The sequence below is a fragment of the Pogona vitticeps genome, chromosome 4 (genome assembly GCF_051106095.1).
Source record: "Pogona vitticeps strain Pit_001003342236 chromosome 4, PviZW2.1, whole genome shotgun sequence".
Taxonomy (NCBI): Eukaryota; Metazoa; Chordata; class Lepidosauria; order Squamata; family Agamidae; genus Pogona; species Pogona vitticeps.
Window position 1 is genome coordinate 47743466 of NC_135786.1, and position 25483 is coordinate 47768948.

The following is a 25483-nucleotide window of genomic DNA, read 5'->3' on the forward strand; positions in this document are numbered from 1 at the left end:
CCCCTCTATTCAGCACTGGTTAGGCCTCACCCTGAGTATTCTGTCAAGTTCTGGACACCACACTTCAAGAAGGATGCTAACAAATTGGAACAAGTTCAGAGGAGAGTGACAAGGATGTTCAGGGGGCTGGAAACGAAACCTTCTGAAGAAAGGCTGAAAGAATTGGGCATGCTTAGCCTTGAGAAAAGAAATATTAAGGTGGCCTCATTGTTGAAAGCATGTATATACTTCACTTCTGGAATTGTAAAACAGCATACAGTATCTTATATATTTAAAAAGGGAATTAAACTGAAATAAGGGATCATTAATCAGGGTAAAGGCATAACATGGTGGCTTTTAAGGTAAATTGAAGTTAGATATAAAGATGGGGCAAAACAAATAGTACTTAATGAATATATATTAGTTACGATGTTGATATGGACATGATAGAAAATGTGGAGATAGAAATGGCTAAACAATTATATAAAGAAAAATTGTATAAAACTAGTCAATATTGTATACTAAAACACACACATGAATGGTCTAAATGTTTAAAAAATGTATAGATTTTGAAGAGACAACTGAGAAGACACCAAGATGCAAAGAACAAACAAATGTAAGCAACCCATGTAACACGATGTTTAACAAGCATGATTAAATGTAGATATATTGAAAAATTAATGTTTATAATTAAAAAAGAAAAGACTGATTGGTGATATGATAGCACTTTTCAAATATTTGAAAGGCTGTCATACTGAGGAGGGGCAGGATCTGTTCTTGATCATCCCCAAGTGCAGGACACTCAACAATGGGCTCTAGTTAAAGGAAGCCAGATTTCACTTGAATATCAGGAAAAACTTCCTAACTGTTAGAGCAGTACAACAGTGGAAGCAATTACCTCAGAGGTTGGTGAGTGCTCCAACACCGGAGGCATTCAAGAAAAAATTAGGTAATCACCTAGCAGATGTGCTTTGATTGTATTCCTGCATTAAGTGGGGGGTTGGACTTGATGACCTTGTGGCCCCTTCCAACTTCACTTTTTTATGATTCTATGATGATTCTATTATCTATATCCTTCACAACAGGCAAGCAAGCCACTGTGATGCCAATTAGACTGTCTGTGTTTGGCCTATATCTAACATTGGGCATTCACTTATGTAACAAGAGAATCCAATAGTGTAGGAAGATTTCTCCTTCCAACCACAACTGGTAACAGAATCCAATCATGGAGGAACAGTTCTCCTTTCAACCACAGTCTCCGAATGCCCCAGAAATCTGCTCCAGAAGGCTCTGAGAGTCTTTGGAGATGTTATTTTAGGTAGCTGCTACAGCAGGAAGGAAAAGTGGAAATAGAAGGCAGTTCCATGATGTGTATTGCTAGATTCAGTGATATATTCTTAATGATCAAGTACCCCTTCATGGGAATTCCATCACTCACCTACATAAATGTATTACTTAGCATAAGAGTATAGAAGTCTTTTATAGAATATATAGACAGACATTCATACAACCAAGGAAAAAAGGTTCCCTTCTAAGGAATAGTTTCTCATTTCCACACACAAGAAATATACACTTCTCACACATTTCATCTGATCGAAAGACCATGTTCTAATTAACAGCTAATAAACGTTCATCTCAGGAGAAGGGTCTCTCTATAGTGCCCCTAAAGGTATGTGTACAGTATGTGGTTGACCAAATGTGCCATAACAAAGATAATAACTCTTACTTTAGCCTCTTTCCAGGATCTATATATTTGCTTTCCCCATTCTAGCATACTCTCTGCTTAACATATAACAGGCTGTAGACGCATTTTGCCCAGTGGTAACTTCTTACCATGTCTCTTTCTCTTTAATTCTTATCTAGACATACCACAGACTACATACTAATGTTGTAACATCATGACTGCAGAACTTCACTCCCAAATAATTCTGATTCTTCTAAACACAAGATCATTTTACATTTAGCCTCTCAAAAGAATCCTCTGCTTTGCACCCTCCCAATGCCAAATTTCTGCATCACACACAAAGCATTATTCACTCTCATTCAGCCTGCTTCAGAGACAGGCTTTCAGGGTCACAAGCCTAGCAGTTATTAAAAGAAATTAAGCACACAATTCTGTAATTTTAAAAGGAGGTTTGCCCAGCTCATGTCCTTATGAGTGTAGGATTTCCTTTTGAAAATAAGGAAGATTTCAAACCACGTAATAGTCTGTACTCCATAATATGTGAAGTTGCCAACAATATTGTTTTTCTTGAAAAAAATCACAAAAATAGAAAAACTCTGATACTGCAGATGCACGTCCACTAAAGAAACCCAAAAAACTACTTAGAGAAAACTGCTAGTAGAAACTGTGCATTTTTCCTGAAACAAATATATAAAAAATATCTTGTTGCAAGATTACTAACAGTAACCATTGATTTGCTCCAACATATTACTGGCATTAAATTAATACACAGTTAACTACACAAAACTCTCAAAAGTATTCTTCCTTGCTGTATAAAATCCAAAGATGAAGTGTGCCTCTCTTTTACCAAGCATGAAAGAAAACATTATGTTTCAAACCTGAACATCTGAAAATGTTCTTTCAAAACATACCCTAAAGTTTCAAAATTACCATTATTACTTTGATCTTATTAAATGGCTCCTCTTTTTACACATATCTGTTTAACACACTGAAATACTGGCTGAAATCTTGTTGCCCAACTCTGTGATTGCAAATGATGATAATGTCATCAATCACTGATATTAATCTTTAATTTAAAGCTTCCTGTCTCTGCCATGCCCAGGTTCCAAGGCTCCCTAGGATTCCCCTTCAACCAAGGGAAGTCTTTGGGACTTGGAATGGGGGGTGGGGAGCCTTTAACATATTTAGCTTATTTTTCCGGATGCTGGTTTTCTTGGAAGAAGGATATTAAAAGCTGACTCTTGCATAGGAATTAACGCCATTGCTTTCAAGGAGTTCCAAAAATGCACACAGTTAGGCAATTAAGACCATTATATCAACTCTACAAGGCAGAACTGCCGCTATAACCAGAAAGATGTCAAGGCTCCTGATAACTGGTCAAGGCAAGACCTGGTTTTAGTACAACAAATACTCTTAGTCAAAAACCCAAACAACTGAATAGAGAATTTTAATACATTTTTGAAGATACTGTAGTGAGAAAGACAAAAAGGCATGAGTTCCAAAAAGATTCCAAAAAGTACTTGGAGGAATCAATCAATCTGAGGCAAAGGCTGAAACAGTTAAGAGAAAGACACCAGAAAATTTAAAAAGTTAGCTAATCTACCTAATGTTCACATATTAGCGTACCATCAGCATGGTTTTGGAGCATGCACAGTCTGCATCCTTCCTGGCATGAAAACAGGGTAGCAAAATGAGCATAGCATTTCCTGAGAGGTAAGCTAAGCCAACAAAAGCAAAACTGTTTATACATAAGCCTTCACATTCCGGACTCTTCCAGATGATCTGCCAATCAAACTTCCAGTTCCCTCCGATGTTCAGGAAGACAAGATAACTCCCCACCTCCCCATACCAGCTGAAGTCATTTTCCAATTAGCACAGTACCAGGGAACAAGCTGACTTGGCCCTGTAGGCTACACTTGGAAAAGATAAACTGCAAGTATTGCTTCCTTCTCATTATTGACCCTTCCTAATTCTAGCCAGTCATTTCCAAGCACCGACAGAAAAGTCTGAATTTTCCAGAAAATCCTCCTATTCCATGTCTCTAATTTCTCAGCTTCTTCACACCATTTGAGAAGTGCTGATGTTTAGATTTTTATGCAAATCAATTAAATCTAATATTTCACTAGGATGAGAAGTAGAACAAACATTAAAAAATAGCATTGTTTCTCTTTGTCTTGACACACCGGACAGAACACATTTAGACTCCCAGTAAGAGTAGTAATCTTCAACCAATCCAAGAATTATAAACCAAAGGCATCTACAGAATGCATACTGTTAAGAATAAATTAGCTTGGTGGCACATAAGAAACACAGAGAGCCTACTGAGTGAAAATGAGGAACTTATGCTGTTGGCAGTGTCATATGGAAATCATGCAGATACCTTTCTAGCTGCAGAATCCTTAATCTCCATGGAACTCATAGTAACACAGCAAGACAACATTCTCTTGAAAGAAGGGGAAAGGGTGAATTTTTAAGAAAATGTCAGCTATTTGGTATATTCCTGCCTTCAATGTGCAGTGCATTTTTAATAAGAGTCAAGACAACTGTTATGAAGATAACTTCTCTAGGAATGCAAAGGTGAAAAAACGTTTCAAAACAATCAGATTTTATCAAATTTACAATAACAGATGCGATCACACTTCCAGTGGCAAAAATAATCACAGTTATCAATATATATGTTGAAACTATGTGGTTCTCCTAAAATTCTCAGGAATCACATGTGGCTATGTTTATAGCTCACATCATTGGTTCTCCTTGGGTTACACTTATCCAACAGACAGAAACCTCTGACTTTTTGGAGTCTGAATATTGCTAGTTGTTAGAGAGAGATATAGTAGATTTCAGTAGATAGATATAAGTAATGCATATTAAAGTTTTCTCTTTTTCTTTTAAGGGCTGTTTTAAAAGAAACCACTAAAAATCATAGACTTATTCATAGAGTATGTGGCTAAGTGCCACATGAGGTATCTGTTTCTCCAACATACTGTGTAACATGTGGTATTTAACCACTTATCTGGAGGATTTATGCATCACTTAGAACAGTGGTTTTCCTTTGCTAAAGGAAAGCCAATTTTAAAAGAGGCTGGAAAGTTTACATTATGAGCTTAATGCATAGTCTCTGTTTCCAACACTTATTCTGCAATGACAAATAAAACCAGAGATGGAAGGAAAAACTCCTCACTAGTCAATTCATCTGCAGAGTAAAGCTGTACATCACTAGACTATGACTTAGAACATAGACTTTTGAGTACTGTATTTAGGATCTTGTCAATCAGGGATGTCCTCCTAACCATTCAATAAATGAACCTACACATCTCCTTTAAAAACTGGGTTAAAAGATAATTACAGTGAACCCTTGACTTACAGATGGCTTGACTTACAGACTTTTTGAGTTACAGACTTCTCTGGCCGCAAAATTTGTTTCACTTGCAGACTGAGATTTGACTTACAGACCAGAAAAAAACCAAAATGGAACAAAAACGGCCTGTTACGGGATTAATCAGTTTTCAATGCAGTGTAGGTCAATGGAGACTTGACTTACAGACTTTTTGACTTGAGAACCGCCTTCCAATATGGATTAAGTTCTCAAGTCAAGACCCCACTGTAACCAGGTTTTGGCACATACCTCAGGTTTATATTTAGCAACTTAGCTGATCATCATAGGTGCCAAGAATTCCTTGTAGGAGAGCAAAGATGCTAGCTGAGGAGGGATGGATCATCCATTCCCCCTCCAGCTGCCTGCTTAGTTTCCTCATTGTGAAAGCAGGAATGTTTCACAATAGGAGACACTTCCATCAGACAACTGAAAGGCTAGTCACTTGCATTTTCATGCTGTTCTTACAAGAGGGATATTCCTACTGCCATTACTCTGCTGTGGTCAACACAGAAGCTCAGGTGACTAACCCCTTGGTAAGCAAGGTTAAAAAAAAACCTGGCAGGCTAGTAACTTTGTGAGCTTATTTGCAAGGGAAAACATAGAGGTACATGTTCTTAATTTGCATTATTTAGCCCTAAGTACAAAATCAAAGTGAATAACTTTAATACTTTTTGCAGCAGGGGACATTGCTCTGCTTCAGGCCATGCTGAAATAACAACTCAAAGAAAACAATTACCACTAGAACACTGCTTTCCTTCCAAAGATGCCATCCAGGTCTATGAACAAAACAGCAGGCTTATGTTAAAACATATCTTGTCCTTTTCTTGCCTATCTTAAATGCCTTCCCCCAAATACTGACAACACAATACATGAGCAATCACTTGTAGAGAACAACCGCCTTTTGCATTGTTTCAACAAGCTGGAGGAGGGAACCCTCCCTGCTGTATCCTGAAACAAAGGAAATTCAAGTCTCTTGCGCATATATTTTGAACACTGCATTTTAAGACCACCTGCCCTTCCAGACTAGACAGCAATCTATTGCTGGATGGAGATCATGCTTTTCTGAGTCAGTGCCTCCTGTTGGCCATCGGAATTCGGAAAGCCCTAGTTGCTAGTTCGCAAAGCAAAAGATTACATTAACATTGGAAGGAGGAGGAGGGGAGGACAAAAATGCTTTGACTGGCTACTGCCTCAAAACCAGGAATCCTGAAACACTTCTTTTAAAAGCTATTTATGATCCATGCTTTGTAACCTCTTTTTAAACAAAAAATAGCATGTATTGCTTTTTCAGTGAAACAGAGAGAGCTGGAAACTGGTAAAGACAGAATATGCTAAGCCCACAAATTCACATTTGCTTATACAGCAGAAGACCAAGACCTATTGCACATATACTTCACAACTAAAGACTAGTTAATTTTCGGCAAACTCAAAGCCACTCTATGTATGTTTATCCTGTTTTGTACACATACAAAGCATATCATGCACTTCACATTCAAATGAGTGTTTCAAAGTTCACCCCATCAACATGGATTTTTGTCAGGCTGTACCTAAGCAAGAGCAAGATCCTGCAACACACACATGCATGGTTATGCTGAAAAAAACTCTGCAGACACAAAAGAGTTAGGCAAGCATCTCTTTACTGTGCCACCCAGGACATGTGATGGTGTGAAACCAAGCCCACTCTCCTAATGTCATCATGATATTATTGCATGGAGCATGCCTATCAAGTTGTTGTTGCAAACATAGCATACATGGCCTTTATACGCACATCTTGCACCAAAAACCCCCAGCAACCATGGAATCCCTAAAACAATTTATCATTGCGCAGATCCAGTTTAAATTGAAGGGCGTTGCAGCCAGCTGCCAGGGGTGTGAGAAACATGCACATACAGGAGGCGTTTATGAAGAGTGAAAGCTTTTTGGTGCATACAGTTGCAAAAAGCTCCTACTGTATAAGCCAAAATCCACAATACTGCCAAGCAACAAAGCTTCTTAAGTGAACACATAAATTTCTCTAGGGAGGGTACTATTTACAATCAAATATGAACAGATTTCATGTTACATTTTAAACACATAAATAATTTTTCACCATATACATATATTTACAGTAAGCCATAAAAGTGTCAAAAAATCAAAAATGTATAAAAAATATGGTGGTATATCAAGAACCCAACCCATAAAGCAACATTCACTGTCAATCCCTTCTAAAACTGCACTATTGAAAAGCAGTGCAAATTCCTGACGATCTGTAAATGCTTTTCTCTTCCACACCCATATAGTATGAGTGCCTGTATTTGCAAGTTGCAACTGAAAGACACTCAGAAACAGACATTGTACATACAGTGCAGAATAAATAAATATATATGCCTTTTTTAAAAAAAAAGACCTCACCTTTGACTTGAGTGTCGTATTCTGCTATGATCTCCTTATCCTTTTTGAATTTAGCTGGCGACGTCATGTTTTCCTTCCCCCCCCAAAAAAAGGACTATCCTCAGAACAGATCTTCCAGATTACAAGAGATAAATGCAATTTCTCTTTCTCCCCTAAAAAGGATCACGTAGTGGGGCTCGCCTTCCCTCAACGGCAATCAGTCCATGGAGACAGGGTGTGAGATGGTGTGTATGCGAGCAGCAGAGACATGCAGATGTGAAGAGATCAGCGAACAGAAAAGGCAGCAGTTTGGATTCCCTGCACCAAACCCCTTAGCAGCAGTGGTGGCAGCAGTAGCATCAGACTAGAGAGGATCTGCAGCCCCCAAAGGCTTTTCCTGATTGCTAACATTAACAGCACAGCCAGGGAGTGGAAGTCCTTCTGCGCAACAACATGTTGTGTGGGCTTGACTTGCTGCTTTTTTTAAAAAGATAGCGTCAGAGATGATGCAAATTAAATCCCAAATGATAGAAGAAACAAAAGCTTCAAAGTCACTTTCTTCAGTCCAAGAGCCTGTAAAGTGAAATATGTAATTGATTGTCAACCAGTTAAAAATACATAACAAATGCAAGTTAAAAATAGGAATCCTAACTATAAATGTTACCTATTTAAGCCACAGAAGAAGTGAAAAATAACATCTTAACACAAGAAAAAAGTGAAATACCTACATTCTGGGTAGATTAGGGAAGGTGATACCATTAGTATAAAACTGACTCAAGAAAATAAAGAGAGGGACAAAGGAACACTCTACCTATTCAAAATAAAGGGGGAAGTGATATTTAAACTAAGCATGAAGGGAAAGAACTAGAGACAGAGCAACATGATCTGCTAAAGAGAGAAGTCAGATCCTAATCCTCCAATTACATGACCTACAGGGGCTCACAAATGAATCCACAAGCCACTGTATAAACAAGATTAATCCCTTTGGTTTCCCCTGAGGCTGTAGTCCTTGGTCCAGCCAACAGAACACATTTTGGGAGGGGGTGTATGTATCACTGTTAACTTTTCAGATTTGAAGTCCACTACACTGAGAATGAAAAAAAGGGGGGGGCAGACATTTGCCTCAGACATCAAAGCCAATTTGGAGCCAGGAAAAGCAGCTCAGTTCAGTGTGGGCAAGACAAGATGCAAAACTCTCAGAAGTGGAAAGTCAGGGCACAACTTTTCTTTTATTACAAGCTACTGTTGTTGGCAAATGTGAAGAGGGGGCTGGGGAAAGAAAAAACCTGGATGCACACCCACAGATGAACAATGTGGTCACCGAGACAGGAAACAGTAAATGATAACCAAGTCAGAACTGAAGCATTTGATGAAAACACAGAAAGTGTGGCTGCCTCCAAAGGAGTTGAAGTCTATTTTTGGCTAACTCTAGAACACATCCTATCAAGAAGCTACAAAGAAATAATGAATATATCTTTAAAGCACTCACTAAAACTAGGGAGATAGATCTAATGCGAATTTGATGGATCAGGGTGTTTTCTCTTCTCCAAAATATATGACCTGCCAAACTGTTTTCTAGCTCGTCTGATTCGGAGATAGACCATATGTAGGAAGTCAAATTGAGGCACTATTCAGATTCTTGGAGTAATGATCATAATGGCAGAGCAACCTTGGTACTGTGGTTTTAAATGTTAATTCTCCCAGGCTCTACAATAGGCAAATCTTACTGTCTTGTACAGATGCATTTACTGTAGTAAATTCTCAATAAAAATAAACAGGAATGAAATGTTCACCTACTCATCTGCCTCTTGATAATTTGTTTCTCTGCAGCCCTTAGCCAGTGACTTACTGAGACCTTAGTGGAGCAGCATAGAAGCTGATGGGCTGCATTTTGTTGGTGGGTTGCAAAATTGTCCACGAAAGCTGGCAGCTATGCCTGCCTTTCCTTTTGGTTGCAAAACCTATCAGAAAGAGGATGTTAAAAAGTAAGAGTTGCCAGTCTAGGAACAGCCAGGGTGTATGGCCTGAGGGCACAGTTGGATGTATAGCTTGTCTGGCAAATAAACAGGAGGGAGCCAACGCTTTTTCAGCTATGCACAATGGGAAAGAACAATCACGCCACAGGAAATAAGCATTTGCTCACCAGGGAATATTTTAGTATGGACGGAGAACTAAATTTTAGGGGGGAAAGCAATATAAAAAGCTGGGCTACTTTCGAGGAAAAGGAGCAGGAAGAACTGGTGCCGTATTGTTTTGTTGTTGTTGTTTTAAGTGGAAACTTTCTTGAAAAGTTACTCCCTGGTGCTATGGAAAGTCAACCCTCCGAAAGAGCTCGTTAGAGCATTAAAGGGCACATCAACAACATCGTTTTCGGGACGGGTTAACAGTCCTTCCAGAAAACTGCGTCTTTGCTGAGTCTGCGAGAGTCCTTCTTCCTCATGAACACGACACAGGACACGAAGATCAGATTCCCCCGCTTGCCGCATTGGGAAATATTATGGGATGGGCATCGATCCTCTGTCCCTGGACGAGAGGACGTCTCCCACACGACCGTGTCTGCTCCTGCCTTACTTTGTGCCCAAAGCGGGTGGTGGGGCGGGAGTATTATGGGCTGGGGGGAAATGCTGTAGCCTTCGAAAAAAGCAGCGCTGTTTCCCGAATGGGCTTCCTGTCCGGGCGGGAGGTTAGTACACATTCACTCATTATGCTCAGCTTTCTCAAGGCGGACGGGCGGATCCCGCTAAGGAATATTATGGGAGTGGGGAAACTGTGCCGGATCCTAACGCGAGAACGGGACACGACCTCGGATTCCTTCATCCTGGACGCAACTATTACCTGCCGCGCGGCACAGACGGGACCGGCTTCCCTCGAGTCGCTTCCCCCTCAGGCTTCTCCCGCGGTCAACGTTCCCTCCGCAGCCCGACTCTAAAAATCCCGCCCACTCCAAAAAGAAGCATCAATCACAAGCGAAGACTTGGAAGACTGGCAGTTTTCCTAGCCAATCGGCGACGCACAGCTTCCTCCCTTTACCGCCCTGGTCCCGCCACTTTTCCGTACTGGCACCGCCCAGAGAAGGAGAAGGAGGACCATTCAGGAGGCTCTGAGACTTAGAAGCTCAGCCCAACGGGTTGTGTCCACGAAGGGGCGGTACATGTAAATATAAGTCCTAATTCGACCAATCGAAAGTTAGGGGCGGGACTTCATTCTCCCCCACCACCTCTTACCTCTGTCGATAGGCGGGAGCGTGGCCTAATTTCTCCATTGGTTAACAGGGGAGACGTTTTTGCCAATCAGGCTCTGGAGGCGGGTTAGATTTCCTCCAATGAAACACACGACGACAGATTCAAACTTGATAAGGGACTGGCAGGAGGTGCGCAGTTTTCTGAGGAGGTCCGGAGCACATAGGGGAGAGAGAAAGCGAGGGGTAGCATCCATCTTGGGGGCTCTGGCGGGAGGTACAAAGATCCGGATCTTCGGGCTGAGAAGCAACGAAGGCTTCTGAGACAGTGGGGAATCATATCAAGGGGGGAAATTGTGGCTATTCCTTGAAGGCTGGGAAGCTGATCGGAGAGAGGGGTGGATGGGAGAGAGAAAGGAAAGATTGTACCTTGGCTGAGGCAACACTCTTGAGAGACTGGAGAAAGTACTGTATGGTGAGAGCCCCAGTGGCTTTTATTTAAAATTATTGGGGTATTAGTCAAACTTTAAAACCTTGCGCTCCCTCCCATCATCACTGTTTTCCTTGCATACTTATAGAAGTTCATTTATTTACTTGTTTATTTAATGCGTTTGCATATCATCAGTCTCCACACACCAGGATTCCCGAGACGAATTTTCTATGATCAAGTAATTAATTTTCTTTCTGAAGTATGCCATGCCTGGCAGATCTTCTTCAAGGTGGGTGCTTGAATCTGTGCTGTTGGTTGTGAATTAGGGAAACCAACGTCTCGATGTGAGTGAAGATCCACCAAAAAGACAAGAGCAGGAAAGTTAACTGGAGAAGAGTAGCTTTGCTCCTGAAGGAAGACAATACCTGTATCTGTCCTATTGGGAGAAAAAGCACAGCAACATACTTACTGGAGTCCCCTCTGGCACAGACTGACGTTGCCATGTCCACCAGCAGTTGCAGTTTCGCTGACAGGTGTGTCTCCCTGCTGTGCTGCAAGTTCTGTCAACAAGTGCTAAGCTCACGAGGCATGAAAGCTGTGCTCCTGGCTGACACGGAGACAGATCTCTATTCCACAGACATCCCTCCCACCAGGTGAGTCAATGTGGGGGTCTGGGGGCATTTAGAATCTGATGACATTTCAAATCTAATATTTTGCTTCTAATCTTGGACCCGTAAGAAATTCTAAGGATGTTTTATGTTGCCAGTAAATTGCAGTAAGTTATCTTGATTGGGATCAAAATTCTATATTTAATGCAACCTTATGATACTTGCATAACATGAGGTGAAAGGAAGTGGTCAAACCATGGGGGTGGAATGCAGGAAGCTTTCAGCCAAAGTGTCAGGGCTGGCTTTACTATTAAAGCAGAGCACAGCAGTTGCAATGGATGCTGGGAAGTGGTAGTGAAACAATGAAAGAAAAACCTATGAGTTACTGGGCCTTCCTTGCACCCCTTAAGCTCTAGCTGTGCTGGGGGAAGCTTGCCTCATGACCAATTATGGTGAAGTATTCAAACTTGCAAATGGGTTTGGACATGGAATTTTTCTGTTTGTAAAGATTCAGCATTTGAGAGAGGAGTATATTGGGGGTTTCCCAGAATAAGCCTTACTCAGCAATCTAAATTTAACCCATTTCTATTGTGCTTTGGCAAGTACTTTACCGGTTTTGTAGATCCAAAAAAGCAGTCTCCCCCAATGCCCAAATGCATAGAGGTTTTTGTTCAGGCTGGCTTGTGACAGCTTGGCAACTGTCCTAAAATGTCAATCAGCTTAAAGTATGATAGAAAAACAAATGGTTCTAATGTTGGGATTATTCCACCCACACTACAGTTCAGTATTGTGTACTGTACTGGCATTATGCTGGAACTGTCACTTTCATTTCCCTTAGTCAGTTTCTGGTCTATTGGTTGTGGTAACAGTCAAAAGTACAAAGTATTGCATATAAACCACAGAAAGATACAGTATCTACTACCCAAAAGCTTCAGTGGTTGTGATTCAAAGTAACTGTAAAAAAAGGGGGGAGGAGAGAAAGTGTTAGAAGGCAAAAAATTTTGAAGTAGCTATAGTGCTAATATACATAGGAACTTCAGTGCTTTTGAGATTGAGAAGTGCCCCAAATTTAATTTCCCCAGCATACGAACATAAATAAAAATGACGCAAATAGAGGCTATCCCAAAGTGATGGTACTCTTGGGATAGAACAGCACACCTTCCCAAAATTCAGCAGTATGATTGCAAGCAATTCATATGATGCATAAAAAATTTGATCTGCCCTCATTTCTATACAGGGCATGTACACCACATGATAGGTTACATGTGCACACGTGTACACATGCTTATGTTTTCATGCAGGAGTGGGCAAACTTCAGACATGCAAGATCTATTTTATTTATGTTTTCTATTGGCATCCTGAGATCTGTTAGTAGTGCCTGGTACAAAATATTTGCACAGAATTCAAGAGTTCTGAGCCAGGAAATTATTTTGAGAACCAGTGGTGAACAGACCTCACAGTCTTTAAAAACAAAAATCCACAATTGGTTAACTTAACTTTTCTTCATCTCAGCAGAAGATGTTCCTCTACTGCAGTGGTCCCCAACCTTGGGCCTCCAGATGTTCTTGGATTTCAACTCCCAGAAATCCTGGTCAGCAGAGGTGATGGTGAAGGCTTCTGGGAGTGGTAGTCTAAGAACATCTGGAGGCCCAAGGTTGGGGACCACTGCTCTACTGCACTGGTTCTTAACCTTGGGTTACTCAGGAGTTTTGGACTGCAACTCCCAGAAGCCTTCACCACCAGCTGTCCTGACTGGGGTTTCTGGGAGTTGCAGTTCAAAAGCATCCGAGTAGCAGGTTAAGAACCACTGCTCTACTGTTTTTGTGTGTGTGTTTTTAAAATCCTCTATGGTTGCCATGGTAGTAGTATTTTCATAGCTATCTTCCAGAGGCTGATATTAATTCTTAATAAGAAAATATGTATGTTTTTCTGTATTTTTACTGAACAATTATATATTGACTTTCAAACCTTATGCTTCAGCTATTAATCCAGAAAAAAAAATTCCAAGTGATGCCTAATAAGCAGATTGAAACAAAGCTGTAGTTGCTGAGGTGTTACAAATGAAAGCCATGTTTTGTTGCCTCAGGAGATAATTTACCACTATTGGTTTCTTCATATTGTAGTAATAGCACAGAAGCCAGGTATATTCTGTTAGGGTGGAGTGGCTAAACCTGAAGGGGAAAATTTAATATTGTTGAAAAGTGGAGAATAAAAATGTTATTGATTCTGCTAAAATGAAGAAACCTAGGATAACCCAGTGTGTCTTTTTGTGTTCAAGTACTGCAGGCTTTCTTCAACTCTGGTTCTCAAAACAAATTTATGAATTCAGAATTCTTTCAATTCTGTGTTTGAGATAGAGTATCTTTTATACTAGGCTGGTGAAAAGTCTACATTATTGAACAGCAGATAAAGAATAGCAACACTATAACTCAGCATTGGTATGCATCTACTGTGGCAAGTGCTAGCAGTGGAAAATTAAGAACTGTCTCACATAAACCAAGTCAGGGAAAAAGTATTTCTGGTGAATTATACAGCAAAAGTGTTGCTTCTGCTCAGGAAGGCAATAACAGTAGTTATTTTATTAGTAAGCAATGAAATATACTTTTAATTAACATTAATTAATTAAAATTGAAAACAATTCACATTGAGATGTAGCTTCAATTATTTTCTGAGATGCTGTCAATGTGTTTGGTGCACACTACGTGTAGAATTAAAATTGATTTAAATCTTCCACATTGGTTTACCTCATCCTATTTCTATAGTTCATTGCTTATTGAGTGGTAGCAGTTGTCAGCTGAACCCATATCCATCAGTAACATAATGAGAAATGAAAATATAATTGCTGTATTCAGTAATGTAAGCTGACCAATTCTTGAAGAAATATTGCAGTAATTGATACTGTTTTAGTATGTTTACTGGGCACCACTTAGAAAAATGTGTTTTTGGACTACAACTGTAATAATTTCATCATAAAGATGGCCAGTGTTTAGACTGGCTGATGGACTTGGCATGTAGTAATCAAAAATTGAATTTCAAAACTATGGATTGGGGATGTAACCATACATACAGAGCTTGGAGACAAACTGTTCTATTGTCTCACACAGTGTCAAGAAATAATCGACTGAAACAATGTTGCAAATGTTGGATGTACTTCGTTATGACTACTCCCAATGTTTGCACTGCATATATGAATATTCAAAATACTCTTGAATTGCTGGATAGATGAAACGGTAGTCTGAAAGGCCATTTAGCTATTTGCTAATCTGTCATTCCATTTTTTTATTGCTTGTTTTCTTTGCTCAGAGAGAAGAGAAGGAAAGAAGACTAGGAGTACCAATCTAGGTGTAAATATAGAAAAGACAAGAGGGGAAAGCACTGGGGCTTGCATATTTTTCAAGCTATCTGGCTATTGCCACAATCACCACCTCCATTTCAGAGACTTGCAGTGCATGTTTACTCTGAAAAATGTTGAACTTGCCTCTGCATAGCTTGCCCTACTGCTAGCAGCTGTGCTTAGGCTTGTAACCTTGAAGTATGTTGCATTTAGCACTGGAATTCCTGTGACATCTTTAGTCCATTAACTCTAGTATGGATCCTTGTATAAGGTGGCTAGGGTGGTATTAAAAATTAATCTATTACAACATTTTCTGCTAAAGGACAGAAGTAGTAAACAACTTGGCTTTCTCCATTTATTTTGGGCTACAACTCTGTAAAGCCCCAGCCAGCGTGTCCAGTGTTTAGGAATTGTATACATTGTGACTAAAACATCTGGAGGGCAAATATCCTAATGAGATGTGACCCTGAATAGTGGTCTTAACTTAAAACAATCACCCTGCTATTCTAGCAATCTTTTCTTTTTCCTAGATTTTAATACCTAAACATTAATTCTTAATATGCTTTCTCATGACAATGAAACTGTTATCCACACTACATTTAGTATCCTAATGTAAGTAAAATAGTTACAGGCACAATGCACTTTGGGAAATAAAAATAAATAGGACTTGTCTTAATTAGAACAAAATTGCATTTCATATGTAAAAGGTAATATTTCAGTCATGGACATCAGAATTTTACAGAACTGGTTAAAGTGTTTCTCCAAAGGACTACTTTGTTTCATCAGTTTTTGGAGAGATAGTATATGAAAAAGACTCCTTGGTAAAGTGTTTTTAAACAAAAGATTATTTATTTATTTATTTCATTTATACCTCGCCTATCTGGATCACCGGACCACTCTAGGTGGCATTAAACATTGATATTGTTATGTTATATCACCTTAACTATAGAAAGGCTTATGATGGCTTTTAGAAAAATGAAAATACAAAGAAATGACAAAAGCAAAGGTGATAGCTCTGTTGGAAATTTAACTACCAGAATATTTCACAGCTAACAATGCGAAACCACAACAAAATTCATTTCAAGTAACTGCAATATATTTCTTCTCTAATCCATACCAGCACCGTGGACTTCATTGGGCACTGCTATTTCACAAAAATCTGCAAGTGTAAACTAAAAAATATTGCTTGTTTGAAATGGTAAGTAATGCTATAGTTTCAGTATAATGTTCAGAATCAGGCAGCTTTGTATTCTCTCCTCCTTTGTACATTTGTGCCCAAAAGCTTGAAGCTAGACTAATTATTTAACATTCGCTTGGGTTATATGACAAGTATAGGCCCAAAGTATTTTCACTAGAGTTCTACTTACAGCTAAGCTGCTTGATGACCTAGAAATGAAAATGGTGCCTATTTTCACAGCCATTATGTATGAGTCAAGTGTTTTCATAGACCCTACCCATTGTAAATATTTCTGTCAAAAGAACGTTGTCAGGTGCATATTTTTGAGGACACTCCTAACACCACAATGTTGAAAGTTGGGGGAGTTAGAATGGCACATTATCGGACTCTGCAGCCAATTTGGCTGAGTCCCATATAAAACTGGGCTAATCCAGACTGATTTGGAATGGACCCTGACGTGAAATGGATCTGAATTGCTTTAGATGGATTGGGTGATGTGGATAATAAAGCAAGACCAGACAGTGCGTCTCCAAAATACTGCAAAACAAAAATGCTCCGACAGGGGGCAGAGGAGAGCTGGAGCTATCATTGGCAGCCATCGTTTCTCATGTGGAGCAAAACCCTTGAAATCATTCTTTAATAATGGTGCCTGGAGAGATGGACAGTAGTGGGTATTCTTTAGCTTGAGGACAGTTATTAAACTTCCATCCTTCTTTCCTAATCTTTTTTCACTTTCCCACACTGTATTATTTATTTGAGAAACTCTGTATGTTAGTCCCAGTATTATTTCAGTAACAGTTTTATAAGTTTGTAACATTCTCTTTATCCTTTTAACCCCCATTTCTCTTCTGGCCTAAGGTTTTAAGGTTTGGCTTTGATTTGGCTCCAGTCTAATGTTGTTAAGTGCTTTCAAAAACTTTTTTCCTATCGTGTATATGTATATTGTGTAAGTATGTTGCTTACACATACACAAGCAGCACACATACATCATAGACACCACTACCGCCGTGCACAAAAGCACCACTCATTAGAAAACTTGAAAAATATTAATGCATACACAAAAATACACCCTCAGACAACTTGTTTGCAGTAGGCCGCAGTTAATTTCCTCTAAAATAATTTTCTACCTTATTTCTTCATTTCATTAACTTTTGTGGGAAAGCAAAACAAATTTAAATAAGTTTGTCAGAGAAACCAGTGGGACGGCTGGCCTGCAGTTTGGCAGTTATTCACCAGATTCCATGATCTCATATGGGGAAAAAATAAGAAAGTTATGACTATTTTAGTTTCCTTATACAAATCAATGGGTAGCACAACATTTGGGGGATTAAGATTTGGATCCTCGTACAAATCGGAATGAACAAATTGGATCCCAATAGCACATTGGTGCTTCTTTACTGGGGCAGGGAATATTCTTGTGCTCAGTCAGGAAGCCCTCATATGGTTGTTATGTGGCCAGGATCCAGGGAGGAACCAGCTTTGGGTATGCTGGATCCAAAGCCACTCTTAGAATGAGCCTGATTTGTGTTTATCTGCTACTTTAGCTGAAACTGGCACAATATATTTTTTTTTTCCTAATTCACTCTTTGTTTCTGCCTCAGCTAGCACAAAGTGGCAATGTTCAGAATGCAGTGGTTTGGTCCACCTTCCTTCCTCCTCATCCCTGCTTTGCGTTGCTCTGCTTATTATTTCTTATACTGTGTTTTATTAGAATTAGGTTTTTCCCTGTTTGATATATTTCTGTACTGTTTTTAAAAGGAATTTTTCTCAGTATTTAATCAAACAGCCATGGTCAGTTTTAATAGATGGTGGAAAATCCCATTTTATTAATTTGCCATTTACTCAGAGTGTTTTTATATACCTCTAGTTCTTGTAACGTTAACTTTTGTCTGTCATTTCACCTAAGAAGTTGCATGCCAGATATTCTTCTTTTTCTTCTAGCGGCAATGTCGTAGGTTACCATGTGATTGCTCCATGCAAACCTTGCTTACTCTCCTGCAACAATGGACACTTCTGGATGTTTCACAGCCAAGCCGTTTTTGGAATAAACAGGCTGGATCCCTCTGGTATGAAACATTTCATTCATCAAAGACTTCCTTTTTTTCTTTATCCTCTTATATAGTTCTGACTTAAATGTTTTTATTACAGCAAGGTGCCTCAAGAAAATGTACACCACAAGAGGTACTATGTCGCAACTAGGATAGGCCCCTTTGAATCAACAGAACGTATGGAAGAGTTGACTCACAAATTCTTGCTGTTTCAGTCAGCCTGTCCTAACGCAACTTAATATGCTAAGTAACAGGATCTCAGCATCTGAGTCATTATGCTTCCCAAATTTCCATTTATTCAGTGGGCCTATGCTTGTTAAGACTAATAAGTGGTTTTGAACTTGAGATGAGAATGGCCAGCCCTGGAGCATCTTCTGATGCAGAAGAGTGAACTTTCAGAATTGCAGATTTTCCAAGTCTTGCTGTCCTTTGTCCACTTGTTGAAAGTCTCTCTTCTCTCTGCAACTATTTACAGGAGTCAATCTGAAAAGACTGGCTGTTAGCCTTGTACTAGATGGTGAGATTTCAATAGAAGGATGATAGAAATTATGGATTTCCTTATTAGATACTACTTATGTAAAGATTTATTAGATACTAACCCTGACTTAGTATCTTGTTAATATGCGCTGGATTATGGAGAAAGCCAGAGAGTTCCAGAAAAACATCCATTTCTGCTTCATTGACTACGCAAAAGCCTTTGACTGTGTCAACCACAACAAACTATGGCAAGTCCTCAAAGAAATGGGAGTGCCAGACCACCTTTTCTATCTCCTGAGAAACCTATATGTGGGACAGGAAGCAACAGTTAGAAATAGATATGGAACAACTGATTGGTTCAAAATCGGGAAAGTAGTGCGACAAGGCTATAGATTGACCAAACTCTGGGAGGCAGTGGAAGACAGGGGGGCCTGGAGTGCTCTGGTCCATGGGGTCACAAAGAGTCAGACACAACTTAACGACTAAACAACAGCAACAAAAGTTGTGAATAGGATTATGGGATTTTTTTTGTTGTTGTTGTTATCTGCTCATGTTTGTGGGGATTTTCAGTCACTTTTAAATTGTGGTCAAAGAGTACAAATGAATTTGTTTGCATTTCTTTTTCAGGTGCAAACTTTTTGCTTTGGGGCAACTTGCCAGATCTAGAGGAAAGTACAGTGGAAGATGAATCAAGCATCATTGAAGAAGAATACATCAGATAAATATTTTCAGCAGTGTGTTCTGTGGTGTGTCTCTTGCATATGTAACATGCACAGATCTCCACAAGGCATTTGCAACAGTTTGGGGTGGGGAGATGCACTTCAAAGGGTAATACCTTACACTGTTTGATCTAGGAAGCATCCATTTATATGGTCAAAATGCAGTCTTTGTTCACCTGGAGGGATACCTGCTAACAATATTCATGGCTGGCTTCTACAATCGCTTGCTGTTGCCTCTTTTCTAATGGATAGTGTTGTTGGAGAGAAGATCAAGGAATAAGCTCCACACCAGCATCAATTCCAGTTGTCTAAAGGAAAGACTGGCAACAGTATTTGGTGTGTGATGTATTACAGCTTAGCCTGCATGGCCTCCTTTTCCCCATACAGCTGGGTAGGCCAGGGGCTATGCATGGCTTCCCTTCAAGGGCCACAATTAATGCTGTCGCATGTGGAGCCACTTGTGAATACTGACTTTGTGCTACTGCCAATAGCCCATAAACCTGTGTTGGCTTAAAGGAGAGTCGAGTATTGGAACACTTTTAAGTTTAGGTCTCTCTGAATATGTTGTGCAAGCATAGAAGTTGAGTTCTTTTAAAATACTGTACTAACTTTCGAGGAAACCTTCAGAATAGCTTTTTTGCTGCCAGTGTATTTGTGGCCAACATTTGTGAGGCCATAGCCTGGGAACTGGCAGGCTTCCCTGCTCCTAATGGAAATGGAAGATGCAAAGGAAAAGTAACAGGACTAGAAATTTCTGTTTGTTGAATTGCAGATGCATTCAATCCAGAAACAAAAGAGGCTTTAAAAAGTATTTAAGCAGCAGCATCTGTAACTGTATCTACTTCTGAAGTTATTTATGAGAAAAAGCAAGTGGTGACTGTGACCCTGGAACTGAATGTAATAAATATAAGGCCAGGTTCAATAAAAAACTTCTGGTTTCTCTGTTTCTACTGGCACAAGAGTATTCCCTATATAACTGGTGGCACGGTGCCTTTTGGAGAGGAAGGAGGAAGGCCTGACTTGAACTGAATCTTGCCAATAGTGTACTAAAGTCAAAAGCAGCAGTTAGATAAACTGCAAATTGAACAGTTGTTTTTTCCAAAATTGAAGTGCCATCTGGAGTATGATTTTTTTTTAAAGTATGTTTGTACTCTTTGGAATCGAAATTATTACAAGAATATTCAGGCAGTCTGGATATGTCAGTGATCAAGTTTATAAGCTGCTTTATTGGTCTGGTAGGCATCTAGCACCTTTTCTTGAAGAACCTACAATTGCTAGATTGACTTTTTATGTCTACATCAATGTTCATTTACTTGAATGGAACTCATCATACACAAAACAGACTGACTATTCAAGGCAAATCAGCACTTACATCTGTTTGTTTGCTTTACAGATAATTTACTTGATTTACTTGCTAAGCCTTTTTTTTGGCATGGGTAATATTTATAAGAGGGACGTGGTGGCGCTGTGGGTTAAACTGCAGAAGCCTCTGTGCTGCAGGGTCAGAAGACCAGCAGTCGTAAGATCAAATCCATGCAATGGTGTGAGCTCCCGTCACTTGCTCCTGCCAACCTAGCAGTTCGAAAGCATGTAAATGCGAGTAGATAAATAGGTACTACCTCAGTGGGAAGGTAACAGCATTCTGTTCTAGTCGCGCTGGTCACATAACCATGGAAACTGTCTTCGGACAAAAGCTGGCTCTATGGCTTGGAAACAGGGATGAGCACTGCCCCCTAGAGTCAAACATGACTGGACTAAATGTCAAGAGGAACCTTTACCTAATTGTGATGATCTCCTCTGAAGCCCCTATTTCCCCAGACCTTCACGAGGTTCTTGCCCTTCTTTCTTTGCTGCCACCAGGTATTTCTGCCTCAATACCATTCACTCAAGGAGACATGTGTGCTTTTAAAACTTAAGTTATTAGATCAGGGAAGTTCATATAGGATAATTATTCAATAGGTAAATCACAGGATGCCAATCACTGGTATCTAAGTCAATTCTACTTTAAAACTCTATCAACTCTCTGTTCCATTCAGTGTTCTTACAGGCCTCCAACTCTAAGTTCACTTTTAAGTTTCACACTGTCTCTCACTCACAGAATCTCTCTCCACACCCCATACACCAGCCTTTATATCTAGCCCCCTCCCCCCTTGGCTCCACCTTCCGTCGTCTCATTGGCTCCAACTCCACTCGGACAGGTGAGGGCAGGGCTTGGCTGTTCGCTACACTAATATTTATAAGACCATTATTATTTGCATAAATGCTCTATAGTTGGTAGTACTAGGAGATTGCTCTTCTGAGGCTGGTTCATACTATGGTCAACTGTGTTCATAGCAACTGTTCTATGGTTTTACACGTATGAGATTCAATATCTGCATAAGTGTGATTTTAAATGTGTTTACAGCAGGCTTCTAGCTGTTAGTTTTCCAAAACAGCCTTCACTGTGAGCTGTTCTGGTAATTTTTACACTAGCTAGGTCATGCATCCTCAGGATCTTGCAGTCACCACTTAGACACTTTTTTCATATCTTAACACTTAAAATCCTAGCCACCAATCCTTGGTGCCACAAGAAAAGGTGTTAAAACTACTTTCTCACAAGTATTTTGGGTTTTATACTGTCCCACCCAGGACCTTCTTCATGCTAAGTTGGTCTTCCAGATGACTCAGGTGTTATATGGAAGTGTTTCTGTGTCCCTAGTACTAAAGTATAGCTTCATGTTACATGGGTATATTTTCCTTAATATTGGTTCAAACAATCAAATAGAATTTTAATTAAGGACTATAGGTAATAGATATGAAGGGAAAGGTAGGCCAAACAGCCAAAAAAAAAAAAAAAACCCCTACATCAACCATCAGATGGATCCCAGCCATGAAAGCCTTCAAAAATACAAAAGTAATGACAAAAGTGAAATCCAAATATAATATTCAGAATTATATTACAGATTTTCAATCTTAAACACAGTACTTGAACTACCATAAACAGCACTTCTCTTCCGAAATTATACTGCAGATTACTACTGTCAAACAGACTTCTTTCATCTCTAATGTTCTGGTCTCTAGATAGCCATATATCAACTAACTCCATCCAGATCACAATCCCACAACATTCCACCATTCAGCTATTCAGCTATTCAGCTGCCAGTCACCACAGCATGTTGCCTATGCACATTCAAAACTGCTTATACTCAAGCCTAACATGTGTACACTTCTCCCTTCAACAACACTCGGGTTAGGAGCACCAGCCCCCTTTTGTTGTTCAAAATCCACGTATAATTTTTGTGCCTGCAAAAATGTAACTACAAAACATAAACAGTTGTGTTTATACATATACAGTACAGAGCAGTTCTTTCAATGGGGGTTCTTTTTCATAGGACTGACAATCCCTTCCATACACTACCATGTGTAATCAACTTTAAACAGCCTCGTGGTGCAGTGGTTAAACTGCTGTACTGCAGCCAAAACTGTGCTCACGACCTGGGGTTCAATCCCAGGTAGCCGGCTCAAGATTGACTCAGCCTTCTTCCGAGGTCGGTAAAATGAGTACCCAGCTTGCTAGGGGCGGGCAATGTGTAGCCTGCATAATTAACTTGTAAACTGCCCGGAGAGTGCTTGAAGCAGCACGCTTTTGCTTTTAAAGATCCTTATGACTCCCTTATTTAGAGGCTGAATTGGAGATGCTGAGTTTGGGGGCAAATAGACCACTTTCATGCCTTCAGTGCTAAACTCATGGGGTTCTGGGTGGCCAGAGACACATGCTATTTGGACCTGTGCAATTCAAGGGAGAAGTACAATTCTCCATAACGTTAAACACACCGTCTTCAAATGTGCAGAATCACCACATACTGCATGAGTAAAACTGGTGTAATATGAATGTCCAAATGTCAATGTCAAAATACACCAAATTTGGAAAAGCTTACCAGTAATAAGGTAACTAGATGCAAGACCGCTACATAGTACTTGCCCTTCTTTCCAGCTAGTATGAATTAAGCAAACTGATATAATTTATATAAATCACAGAAACCTGCTCTTCTCTGAACAGGATTCAGCTGACTTTTCCATCTACCTGCATATAAACCTACTGAAGTCTCAGGGTTTGCAGAACATGGTTGGCATAAGCAAAATACATCAAATTTGCATTTATTTTAGTTCCCTGGATTTAATGACAAAAAAGTGGGAGGAAGTCCTCATTAAATTAGCAGTTTAGCAGGGTTGTGTCATTATTTTACTCAGAAATAAGGCACATTTAAATGGCATTGCTCCCTGTTTGAAAATGGTTGCAGCCTTAGTCATGTCTCTGAACCTTATGTCTTAATACCAGACCAGATATGCTAAGTTCATAGCTGCTTTACTTATTTGTTCAGTTTCGGTCTGAAAAGAGGGAAAGAAGTTGTAAAACGTATTGGCGTGCATGCTTTGTCTGCTGTATCCATAAACTTTATAACATGTTTCCTAGGAGCATCACTCACTCCTCAGTGATTTCAAGTTTGCAGCGAGATGCTTTCACTTAGTGCCCTTGCCAAAATGTATGTCTTAACTAGAAAAGATTGAACTTATTGATTTCTCTACTTAAACAAGGCTAATTTTGGACAGCAGCAAAAGCAAACGAATTTGCCAGGTCTGAGTTGTTCAAAAGAACTCTCACATTTCATGTGGTTTTGGCTGCTGTTTGCCCATCATTTGGGGCTCTTCAAAATACTGACAATGTGATGTCTCTGGGTAATATCATACACCAGGAAAATTTGCTCACAATGTATCTTACTAACTTCCATCTGTGTTTCTGCATATATAGAATGCATATGAAAGCTTTAAAAAACCCACATTAATAGGGAGGAATAGTACAGCTGCTGTTTTCCAACAACAAACATATTTTAAAAACTGAAGACTATTCCAGTTCTAGTACAATCTATTAAAACTGTAGCCACATAAATATTCCTGCTGTCTTGCATTTAAACACACTTGGTATGTATATTAAATATGAAAAGCAATACTTCCAGAAACATGTAATGTCATTATCCCAATTATGTTTCCTTGATTCTTCATAAACCACTGTAAGATGTGAAATCTCCAAGGACATCATTGGTCTTGTTCATCCGTGTGAGGAAGTATTTAAGTGAAGTCACAGGTTTTCCTGTTTTCTGCTTGTGTGTGAATATTGCACAGACACCTATGCACATTGCATGCATGGTTGTGAAATACAGAAGATTAAACAAATATGCTTTCATTGCCAAAAATGTCTGAATTGTGAAAATCCTGAATCCTTTCTGAGAGAAGGTTTCATCTACATTTAAAAGCAAGTCATTTTATGTCACATTCTAGGGTATTCAGTGGAAGTGGCAAAAATAGTGGATTTTTAAAAAACATATTCTTACATAAAAACACTTTTTCAAATCCTTGTCTTCCCATCTTTGCCTGGATGGTTTTGCTGGTGCTAAAAGCCAACCAAAAGGAAGAAAGAGCTATAGTTCAGTACCTTCTGTTTGGGAGTTACAAAGTCTTTTATCTAGGAGTTATTGGTCACAGATTTCCCTACTACATGGAGACTATCACTTTTCCCCACCACCGGAAGCAATCGGTGTCTTTCTGACATCAGCAACAACTACACCAATACTCATCTCATGTTCTCATGTATATTTGCATGCCTAGAAAGGGCCAAATTAAAGGAATGGATCAATCATGTGGCTTTATCATGTGCTCCTGTTAGACCCCAGTAACAGTTTTCGGTGCCAGAGGCTATCTGCCATGGCCCAAGAGTCCAGCAGTACCCTGAGCACAGAGACTAAAGAACTGGTAGCACTAATGGGAGGCAGCAGATCCAGGCACTGAGACCCTTGAGCGTGAAAAGCCTGAGACCCTGTAGGTAGCTCCTGAGTCTAATGTTTGCACATATACCCCATAGTTCCACAATTCCCTGAATCATTCTTCTAACACAAGCAAAAAGAAACGTTAGGTGCCAAGCCAGATACATGTCCCTTTATGGGTTTTAAATTTGTGGGAAGGAGTGGAATTTGAAAATGATAGCAAGAATCACACAAAGTCATTTCTCTTCTAGGTGCTTAGGAACTGGCTCGGCCCACCATGCTTGGTTCCTGCTCTTAGCCTCAAT

General features: G+C 39.6%; 2 protein-coding genes across 19 annotated transcripts in view; one reads left to right on the forward strand and one right to left on the reverse strand.

The window, feature by feature from the left end:
• SRGAP2 (SLIT-ROBO Rho GTPase activating protein 2) overlaps positions 1-10541 on the reverse strand; it is a 258963-nt gene extending 248422 nt beyond the window's left edge. For all 18 annotated transcript variants that reach the window (XR_013544325.1, XM_078391856.1, XM_078391855.1 and 15 more), the window contains exons 1-2: positions 10245-10541; positions 7431-7982 (exon numbers count right to left, since the gene is read on the reverse strand). Coding sequence is in view for 17 of the 18 variants with exons in the window: in XM_078391856.1 (XP_078247982.1) it covers positions 7431-7497 (67 nt within the window). In the remaining variant the exon portion in view is untranslated. The remainder of the gene's footprint in view (positions 1-7430; positions 7983-10244) is intronic.
• A 401-nt stretch (positions 10542-10942) lies between these two features.
• FAM72A (family with sequence similarity 72 member A) lies at positions 10943-20326 on the forward strand. The gene is made up of 4 exons (XM_078391863.1): positions 10943-11670; positions 16080-16157; positions 18078-18202; positions 19289-20326. The coding sequence occupies exons 1-4, from the start codon at positions 11519-11521 to the stop codon at positions 19381-19383; spliced, it is 450 nt and encodes a 149-aa protein (XP_078247989.1). The 5' UTR covers positions 10943-11518; the 3' UTR covers positions 19384-20326.
• Positions 20327-25483: the final 5157 nt, after the last annotated feature.

What these genes read in the sequence shown, in the direction of transcription:
- FAM72A (XM_078391863.1), top strand. Translation starts at nt 11,519, where the DNA reads ATGTCCACCAGCAGTTGCAGTTTCGCTGACAGGTGTGTCTCCCTGCTG. An exon ending in AATATTGCTTGTTTGAAATG is followed by an intron (nt 16,158 to 18,077) that starts GTAAGTAATGCT and finishes TTTTTCTTCTAG; the next exon opens with CGGCAATGTCGTAGGTTACC. An exon ending in AAACAGGCTGGATCCCTCTG is followed by an intron (nt 18,203 to 19,288) that starts GTATGAAACATT and finishes TTTCTTTTTCAG; the next exon opens with GTGCAAACTTTTTGCTTTGG.